General features: G+C 46.1%; 2 protein-coding genes across 6 annotated transcripts in view; one reads left to right on the top strand and one right to left on the bottom strand.

Moving 5' to 3' along the window:
• Positions 1-4772, top strand: part of entpd6 (ectonucleoside triphosphate diphosphohydrolase 6) — a 19732-nt gene extending 14960 nt beyond the window's left edge. Inside the window, exons 9-14 of one of the 4 annotated variants that reach the window (XM_030071267.1) lie at positions 1-47; positions 551-649; positions 882-1022; positions 2064-2120; positions 2877-2989; positions 3456-4772. The exon at positions 1-47 is cut by the window's left edge and continues 18 nt beyond it. In XM_030071267.1, coding sequence (XP_029927127.1) covers positions 1-47; positions 551-649; positions 882-1022; positions 2064-2120; positions 2877-2989; positions 3456-3542 — 544 coding nt within the window. In that variant the 3' untranslated portion in view covers positions 3543-4772. Of the gene's footprint in view, positions 48-547; positions 650-881; positions 1068-1242; positions 1309-1505; positions 1716-2063; positions 2121-2876; positions 2990-3455 lie in introns of those variants that run through there. The other 3 variants (XM_030071266.1, XM_030071268.1, XM_030071269.1) reach the window with 3 other exon arrangements.
• A 789-nt stretch (positions 4773-5561) lies between these two features.
• The window catches only part of LOC115373069 (barrier-to-autointegration factor-like), a 5036-nt gene continuing 597 nt past the window's right edge, over positions 5562-10000 (bottom strand). Inside the window, exons 1-4 of one of the 2 annotated variants that reach the window (XM_030071307.1) lie at positions 9995-10000; positions 8314-8637; positions 6236-6362; positions 5562-5931 (exon numbers count right to left, since the gene is read on the bottom strand). The exon at positions 9995-10000 is cut by the window's right edge and continues 597 nt beyond it. In XM_030071307.1, the coding sequence (XP_029927167.1) occupies positions 5785-5931; positions 6236-6361 (273 nt within the window). In that variant the 5' untranslated portion in view covers position 6362; positions 8314-8637; positions 9995-10000 and the 3' untranslated portion in view covers positions 5562-5784. Of the gene's footprint in view, positions 5932-6235; positions 6363-8313; positions 8638-9988 lie in introns of both variants that reach the window. The other variant, XM_030071309.1, reaches the window with a different exon arrangement.

The raw sequence follows: 10000 nt of genomic DNA, 5'->3' as shown, positions 1-10000 counted from the left end.
GATGTCGGCCCGGCTGGCGGTGCTGGGCGGGACGGAGGGACAGACGGGTTCGTACCGCTCTCTGCTCGCCACTCGCTTTTTCTTTTTTCTGCTTTTTTCAATTTGCTTTCATCTCTGCCTTTTGCACAGCTTCCTCCCACATAAATAAGCCATTATCTAATCTTTTAATAACACTGCAAGATTAATTCCTTGCCTGCCAGCTGTTGCTGTGATTTAGCTGCTGTAAGACGCTGCAGCACAGACGCACTGCCTGTCTGTCTGCCTGTCTATCTGCCTGTCTGTCTGCCTGCCTGCCTGCCTGCCTGCCTGTCTGTCTGTCTGTCTGTCTGCCTGCCTGCCTGCCTGCCTGCCTGCCTGCCTGCCTGCCTGCCTGCCTGTCTGCCTGTCTGTCTGCCTGCCTGTCTTTCTGTCACAAGGAGGGATTTGTAGTTTGTGTATTTTCTTTGTTTGTCTTATTTGTTGTAAAATGTGTCTCTGTGCTGTTCAATCTGTGTGTTAGTCTGTTCTGCACATAAATAAATGTTTTGTTAAATCCCTGTGTGGCCAGCAGGGGGCAGCAGCGAGCTGGTCAGCCCCTGCCTGGCTCCGCTCTACGTCGGCCAATGGGAGCACGGCGACGTCGTCTACACTGTGAGGGGACAGAAGGCAGGTAACGTCAGCGTGACTGGTGAGGCTGATTAACCAGCCAGTTCAGACTGGTGAGGCTGATTAACCAGCCACTCAGACTGGTGAGGCTGATTAACCAGCCAGTTCAGACTGGATCAGGAGAACAGGGCAGCTAGAACTTCATAATGAAATGTTGTGCAGTCGTTCTAAAGAGACGGATGAGCAGCTTCACTGGTTAAAGAGCAGGAACCTTTGTGCCGTGTTCTGTGTTTCAGGGGAGCCGGTTTACGAGTCGTGCCGGACCAAAGTGGAGAAGGTTCTGTATAAGAAGGTGACGAGAGCGGCCGAGGCCGAGAACGTGGACTTCTACGCCTTCTCCTACTACTACGACCGCGCCGTGGACCTGGGAGCCATCGGTACGGAACCACTGCCAGACCTGCAGGTTCCACTGAGGCCTGCAGGTTCAGGTTCTACTGAGGCCTGCAGGTTCAGGTTCCACTGAGGCCTGCAGGTTCAGGTTCTACTGAGGCCTGCAGGTTCCACTGAGGCCTGCTGGTTCAGGTTCCACTGAGGCCTGCAGGTTCAGGTTCCACTGAGGCCTGCAGGTTCAGGTTCCACTGAGGCCTGCAGGTTCAGGTTCCACTGAGGCCTGCAGGTTCTACTGAGGCCTGCAGGTTCTACTGAGGCCTGCAGGTTCAGGTTCCACTGAGGCCTGCAGGTTCAGGTTCCACTGAGGCCTGCAGGTTCAGGTTCCACTGAGGCCTGCAGGTTCAGGTTCCACTGAGGCCTGCAGGCTCAGGTTCCACTGAGGCCTGCAGGTTCAGGTTCCACTGAGGCCTGCAGGCTCAGGTTCCACTGAGGCCTGCAGGCTCAGGTTCCACTGAGGCCTGCAGGTTCAGGTTCCACTGAGGCCTGCAGGTTCTACTGAGGCCTGCAGGTTCTACTTAGACCTGCTGGTGTCAGTAGAACTAGGGGTGTTGTGTTCAGGTGCTTTGATGTGTTCAGGAGACAGGATGTTGGTCCGGTAATCAGAGCGTCACAGCAGCAGCTGCTGCTCACAGTTTGGATCCAAATGCAGATTAAATTTGCAAGAGAAGAACAGAACAAAATGAAAAGAAAATTACCTGAAAATTAAAAAAGAAGAAAGAGAACTATTTGAAAATTATAACAAATATATATCATATTAATAATAATAAAAATTAAAACAAGGGGAGATGTTCAGAAAGCTTTATTTATAACTATAATTATATATTAACATGTTTGTCTAATTTTCAGGTCTGTCTATTTATTTATTGATTGATTTGTTTCAGGTCATTCCCTTGTTGTTTTTTATGCTGCTCTTTCTTCTGTTCTTTACAGCTGATGGTTGTTCTGACGTGTCGTGTTCTTGTGTTGTTGTGTTGTTGTGTTGTTGTGTTGTTGTGTTGTTGTGTCGTTGTGTTGTTGTGTGGTGTCAGAGGGGGAGAAGGGAGGCTCCATCAAAGTGTCCGACTACATCGATGCTGCCAAAAGAGGTGAGACGGCGCCACCCTGTGGTCACTTTCTGAACTGCAGGGGCACAAACACACACACACACACACACACACACACACACACACACATTTATTTTGTCAAGATGAACTAACATTTAAGATCGTTTGATTTTAACAGTGAGGATTATTTTCTTTCCTTCTCCATGTTTTCCTCTCAGATTTTTATTCGTTTCTTTTTTACTCGTTCTGTTCTGTGGGTTGGGCTCTGGGTTGGGCTCTGGGTTAGGCTCTGGGTTGGGCTCTGGGTTGGGCTTTGGGTTGGGCTCTGGGTTGGGCTCTGGGTTGGGCTCTGGGTTGGGCTCTGGGTTGGGCTCTGGGTTGGGCTCAGGGTTGGGCTCTGGGTTGGGTTCTGGGTTGGGCTCTGGGTTGGGCTCTGGGTTGGGCTCTGGGTTGGGCTCTGGGTTGGGCTCTGGGTTAGGCTCTGGGTTGGGCTCTGGTTGGGCTCTGGGTTGGGCTCTGGGTTGGGCTCTGGGTTGGGCTCTGGGTTGGGCTCTGGTTGGGCTTTGGTGGCTCTGTGAACGTTCCTGTGCACTTTGACTTCAGCTCAAACACAAAACCTGAAGCTCATCTGAAGTCTGAAGCCTCGTCACGTTTAACAATCAACTGTGTGTTAACCAGGGGTGTTCAAAGTGGGTTCTGGGGACCTGCAGAGGTCCTTCAGGGCCTTCAGGGGGTCATCAGCAAAATGAGGAAAAGTGTGTGTGTGTGTGTGTGTGTGTGTGTGTGTGTGTTCTCCAGTGTGCGGCGGTGTGTCCGTCAGTCCTGCTCAGAGTCCGTTCCTCTGTCTGGACCTCACCTACATCTCCGTCCTGCTGCAGGAGCTCGGCTTCAGCCCCGACAAACACTTCAAGGTGAGACACACAGCTGACCTCTGACCCCTAACCTGCTGACCTCTGACCATCTGACCTCTGAGCTCTGATAAATTCATGAAATGTTACAAAATGACCTGGAAATGAATTCAAAATAAAACAAAACAAAACAAAAAAGACTCAAAAATTACAATAAAGAGAGAAAGAAAAATTATTAACTATGGAAAAGTTTCCTTGTTACCTTTCTCTCTCTCTCTCTCTCTCTCTCTCTCTCTCTCTCTCTCTCTCTCTCTCTCTCTCTCTCATCATTTCATTTCTCGATTTCTTGTTAAGTTGCTTGTTGCCTCTTTTCCTGTGTTTTTGAAAGAAACCACATCATGTGGAACTCAGGAGCTGATGGGTCGGTGTGTGTGTGTGTGTGTGTGTGTGTGTGTGTGTGTGTGTGTGTGTGTGTGTGTGTGTGTGTGTGTGTGTGTGTGTGTGTGTGTGTGTGTGTGTGTGTGTGCAGCTGGCGAGGACGATCAACGAGGTGGAGACCAGCTGGGCTCTGGGAGCAACTTTTCATTACATCGAGTCTCTGCACAGCCACATGTGAGGAACCTGGAGAACCTGGAGAACCTGGAGAACCTGGAGAACCTGGAGGTCCTGAGCCAGACTGACGGGTTGAGAACGCGTCTCACGTTGAAGCAGGAAACGTTCCTGTTCCACACACTCCAAAAAAAAAAAAAAAAAAAAAAGATCGGTCTGGGTTTTCTCTGGTGCCGTGAGGCTTTTATTGTGAAGCTCCAGCCAGAGGAGCTCAGGTCGTCATGGAAACACTCCAAGCTGCACAGCCTGACCTCCCACAGGGACAGCAGCTTTTTATTCTGGGATTTTTCAGTAACAGTGAAGGAAAACCTCAAAGTGTCTTTAGTTTTCTCCAAAATCTCGTTTTCACTTTTCCTCCTCCGGGCGCCGGGTTTGATCGTCACGGGTTTTTAAAGTCCACAAAAGATATTTTTGTACTGAAGCTGCTGATATTTTGTGCTGAAATTCAGTGTCTTTAATCTGTTTTCATGCCAAAACTAAAAACCTCCCAGAGCTCCCAGTTCCTCCAGTTTACTTTTTGTAAAGACAAACGTCAGACAGAACAGCGTCTTCACTGTTTTCACTGTCGGTGCCGTGATGATGCTTGTTGTTTTTGTTTTTGTTATTACTTCTGTGATGATTATTAATATATTATCTTTGTTTAAATGTGTTTCTGGGTCGAGAAGTGAAACAGCGGTTGAGGAGCTTCCTGCTTCCTGCTAAACCAATGAGAAATCAGTGAGAGAGAGGAAGTTAGTTTCTGTTCATTTGATTTGATGGGAGAGGTGGAGGGGGCGGGACTGTCCTGAGATCTTTAAGTTGATTGGCTGAATGTTTATTTACACTCACTGGTACGGCGTGATGTCATCACCACACACACACACACACACACACACACACACACACACACACACACACACACACACACACACACACACACAGGTTTACAGGACAGACGGGGTTTTTCATGAACTTGAGTTTTGTTTGTTCATGTTTGGTGCCAGTGAACACGATGAAGACGTTTAAAATGATTTTTAGTGGGACTTGAATGCAGCATGAAGTCCAGATTAACAACATCAACATGTGAGCCTCCTGATTGGTTAAGAGAAGGTCAGCAGGTGTCCAGAGAAACCAGCAGGGGGCTCCACTGGGTTTGTCTTCATCCTGTTAAACTTCCTGTTCTCGACAGCGAGTCTGATTGTTTTGTTCTGTGAAGGAACGAGGCCGAGCAGCCAGCCAATAAAACGAATGTACTCACTGCTGCCTGTTTACCGACTGTTTACTGACTGTTTACTGACTGTTTACTGCCTGTTTACTGCCTGTTTACAGCAGACCTGCCACCCTGAGTTTTTCTAATTCACTTAAACTAAACTAAAGCTGAAAACTACATGTGAAAAAAACATTTTAGTTACTGAAGTTAAAATAAAAACTAGATTTTAGGGGGAAAAACTGAAACTAACTGAAATAATATTGTTTACTTACAAAGCTAAAGTCCAGTGCAGTCAGAGTGTGTGTGCAGTGTGTTCAGTGCTGATGCTGCTCAGTGTGTGTGTGTGTGTGTGTGTGTGTGTGTGTGTGTGTGTGTGTGTGTGTGTGTGTGTGTGTGTGTGTGTGTGTGTGTGTGTGTGTGTGTGTGTGTGTGTGTGTGTGTGTGTGTGTGTGTGTGTGTGTGTGTGTGTGTGCGCGTGTGTGTGCGCGTGTGTGCGCGTGTGTGTGCGCGTGTGTGTGTGTGTGTGTGTGTGTGTGTGTGCGTGCGCACTGGTTATTGAGACTGGGATGTGGACATGACTGGGAGTCTCTAATCTGCTATTCTGACAAACAGCAGCCAGATTAGAATAAAACAACTGACTCTGACACTGACACTGACAGCAAGAACAACTCAGCTGGGACCAGAGAACCCGGCCTGGAGACTGGAGACAAACATTTAAAATGAAAACTAACACAAATAATTTAAAATACTTATAATAATTAAAAAAAACAACCATGCAGGCTTGACGTTTATCTAGATGAGTAAAGATGAAAAACAGACAAAAGACAAGACTTTTATAGAACATAAGCCTTTATTTAGACATTCTCCAATAAAGCCACTTTTACAGATTATTTTAGAAAACACAAAGCTGGCAGTGCAGCAGAAGAGGGCATCACTGTAAACACGATGTCACCCAACTCAGCCACAGCATTCAGGAGTTTCACCAGGAAGTGGGCGTGCCCAGGCAGGAAGTGGGCGTGTCCAGGCAGGAAGTGGGCGTGTCCAGGCGGGAAGTGGCGGCTCACAGGAAGTTGTTGCACCACTCACTCAGACACTGGGCGCAGTCGGCGGCCTGCTTGGAGTTGGCGCCGCTGGCGTCTTTCAGCCACTCGGCAAACAGCTCGGTGTTTTTCCTAAGCAGCAGGAACTGACCGAGCACCGCGTAGGCCTGGAACGCAACACACACACACACACACACACACACACACACACACACACACACACACACACACACACCCACACACCCACACACCATCAGCCATCTGAGTTGCCATGGAAACAGAAAGTCAGCTTCTGTAATCAGGTTGGAGAGGAAGCTGGTCAGCACAGGTGGATTTCTGCTGGAGAAACCACATCACTGTGTCAAAGAGAAGATGAGGAACCTGACAGGATAAACACACACACACACTGGTGAACAGTCAGATTATGTAATCCAGGTGGGCGTGGCCACAGGGTGTGTGTGGGCGTGTCACCTTGTCAAAGCCCTGATCCTGCAGCTTCGTGCCCAGAGCGTATCCGATCCCCGACAGATCAGTCACCGCCTTGTCGCCCATCGGCTCGGCCACAAAGTCCCGGTGCTTCTGACTGGTGGTCGACATCCTGCACGCACACACACACACACACACACACACAGACACACACACACACACAGCAGGGACGAGGAACACAGTTACATCAGTCTTTTTTCATTTTTTATAGAATTTTTCTTATTTTATTGCTTAACATATGAAGCTGTTCAGTGAGACGCCCGCTCTGAATTTAAGTCAGAAATTTACAAGAAATAAACTCAGAAACAGTTTCCCTTATATTTTCCTGCCTGTGGCTCCACCTGTGCTGCCCCCCGCTGGCCGTGTCTCAGGCCTGCAGCTGATCCCCTCAGCAGATTCTACTCTGACATGGGATTCAGGAACAAGGAGATCCTGCTGATCTGAGCCCAGAATCAGCAGATTGTTTTCTTCTGAATCGGCCCAAGTCACAGCAACGTCTCTTCAGAGTCCAGATGCTGAGGAGGAGGTTGGGGTTCTGGACTCAGACCAGCAGGATTTCCTTCAGACTGGATCCCACAGGAGGAGAACAAACTGGTTTCACTGTTTTTTTTTTCTTGTAAATTTATGAGTTTTTACGAATTTTCAGTTTTTTCTCCAATAAATTTGTGATGTTAATCTCAAAAATAATGAGTTTTTTCTCTGAATATGACCCTCCCTCCTCTGGATCCATGTTTTTTGATACGCTGTCCCACCGCAGCCTGATGAGGACGGGTCCAAGGACTGGAGACCAGCGTCCTGACGTCCATCTGACGGGTTTTTAATAATAAAGGCTTTTTGAAAATTTTTTTTTCAACACAGCAGTGTGCACACCGTGTTTTTTTAGTTGCTGTTTGGCTTCTGCACAGATTTAGACGATTGAACAAGGAAACAAACTTCATTCATTCCTTCATTATTTAAGTTCCACTGATGCAGCTCGCTCTCTCAATACATGAAGAATTTTGGACATTTGAAGAATTCATGTTCTGCCCCAACCTGCTGCTCGCACACACACACACACACACACACACACACACACACACACACACACACACACACACACACACACACACACACACACACAGCTGTCTGACGGGACTGACTTGTCTGGCAGGATCAACATTAAAGATCTTAATCTTTTTTTTTTTTTCTTTTTTTTTTTTTTTTAAATCGGATTAAATCAAAGTTTATCATCAAATTCTGTTGCCTCAAACTTTAAACTGATGAAAGGGGATTACATGTGAACTCACTTCAGTTTAGTTTTAAACTCAGATTAAATTTAATCCAGGTGCATTAAAACTTTAAACTCAGATTAAACTGTGACACTGATGAAAACATGGACATCAGAAATATAGAAAGAAATGGCAGAAGAAAATCCTGATAAAATTAACAGATATTAGTATTTGTGATGACAAAACTACTGGAAAATTAGTATAAAAATGCAATCAATCAATCAATCAATCAATCAATCAATAAAAATACTGATAAAATCACCACACTTAAACAAACTAAAGTTCGTGAATCACTGCTGGAAAATTAACAAGAAAAAAAAAAAAAAAAAAAAAAAAAAAAAAGACCAGAAAGTTATCAGATAAAAACCCTGACTGGACAGATGTTTGTTTGTTTGTTTGTTTGTTTGTTTGTTTGTTGACTGTGTTTCTAAAGGTTCAAATGATATTTGATTGATATTTGATATCGGATCAGATTTCACACAAACTTAATTAAATCTGATCTTTTAGTTTGTGTTGCAGCCACTGAACCAGGATCAGTGTTTGTTCAAATGGTGCAACAGAATCTGATTCGCTAAACTTGGATTAGAATTGACCTCAGATTAAATTAATCCCAAACTCATCTGTACTGACCTGCTGAACCACGTGGTCACACAGGTGTGATGTAACCTGAGGGCAGAGCGTGTTAACCGGACACACACACACACACACACACACACACACACACACACACACACACACACACACACACACGGAAACTTGAGGAGGGAGAAAATCTGCCGGGATTTTTTTTTTTACCTGCTGACTGTCGGAACTCCAATCTGTTTTCCCTCAACCCGGAAGTGGCAGCCAATTTGTTGACACTGCGAGTCTGACGTCAGGACGCACAAACTCAACGTCTACACACGATCATTGATCAGTGAGAAGAGGAATCACTCGACAGAAGCTTCCAGATGCAAAAAATAGAAAAAAAATCCAAGGCTGAAGCCCGCGGAGGGGCGTGGTTTAGTGCTGGGCGGGGCCAGATGTCTGGTGGGCGGAGTCAGCACAGACCTCATGGTTGTGTATGCCGGCTAATCTGCTCTGCGTTCTGTTGTGTTCGCAGGTTCCGAGCCGGGTTCTCTGCAACAGAACAAAAGGAAACAAGAAAAGAATGATAATTTAGTCACATGCAAATGTTTTTATTTAAATGTTACTCGTGAATCTCAAAGTGTTTTATTTTAAACAGCGAGTCGGTGTGCTGACACTTGTGCACTTTTCAAAATACATCACAATACTCAGCATATGTCAAAATGTTTAACATTTTAATACACCGCATTTTAAATGCAATATCCAACATTTTCAAGCACAACACACGATGTTTTTAAGTGTAATATCCATCCTGTTTCTACATTATTTTAGTTTCATATTTAGTGGATGTGTTCTTGCTGTCTGTCTTTTAATTGTCGTATTAATTTGCACAGATTAGGAGGAGCGATCCTAATTCCGTTGTACTTTTGCAATCACAATAAATACTTTCTATTGAGTTCTATTATAAAATAATAATACTATCATGCAGTGGCAGTTCTGCCTATGTTGCTGCCCTAGGCGAAATTACTGCCTTGCGCCCTTCCATGTTACTACGTCCCTCCGCCCGCTGGAGGCGGAGCCGGTGCCCCTCCGCCTCTAGCAGGTGCACGGCACCTTTTCAGCAAGCTGGGGGCCCGCAGCTGCATAGACAGTCTAATAGAAAACCGCTTCCTGGCGCTGATGATTTTTTTATTTTTTAAGTGCTCGTGCGGCCCCCCACGTGACATAAAAAAATTCTGGCTGCCCGCTTCACCCATGTCAAAAACTGCTACTGACATGCTCACAGGCTCTGCAGTCGCAAGTTGATCCCGTGCGCCCCCCTCCCCCTTGCCTTTTCTTCTGACACACACGATCTGTATACATGACTCTCAGCAGCAAGTTGACGTGATAGTAGGGGCGCCTCAGCGCCCACTGCACCAATTTGACGTAGAAATGAGCGATATTAGTCTAGAAAACTGGCGATTTTTTTTTTTTTTTTTTTTTGAAGGGTGCTCGTGCACCCCAAGTAGATTGCAACCTGGGCGGTTGCCCACATCGCCCATAGCAAAAACCGTCCCTGCTATGATGTCATGACCTAAGTATCTTGATAACATCGTATTGGGGGGCCTCTGCTGATGCCCAGTCAGGAAAACCAGGTCAGAGTGAGAGCTCTTGCTGTTTTCCTCCTCTCTGATTGGTGCTCCACAGGTTGCTGCGCCCACAAAACTAAGAATGAAAGACAGTGTATTATAGTGTGTTATGTGCGCTATGCATTTACATGTAATGATATATTGTTACAAATAAATAGGGATTAAAATAAAAATAAAGCATCTTGAGCTCAGCGGCTCCACCCTGTCCGTGTTTTCCTGCTGTCAAATCAGGACAGACAGCAGGACAGACCCTCAGTTTCTCTGCAGGACCAAACCTTCACCTCCCA

The sequence above is a fragment of the Myripristis murdjan genome, chromosome 15, assembly GCF_902150065.1.
Source record: "Myripristis murdjan chromosome 15, fMyrMur1.1, whole genome shotgun sequence".
Classification (NCBI taxonomy): Eukaryota; Metazoa; Chordata; class Actinopteri; order Holocentriformes; family Holocentridae; genus Myripristis; species Myripristis murdjan.
The sequence above is the reverse complement of the archived record's forward strand: the minus strand, read 5'-3'. Positions and strand labels throughout refer to the sequence as shown.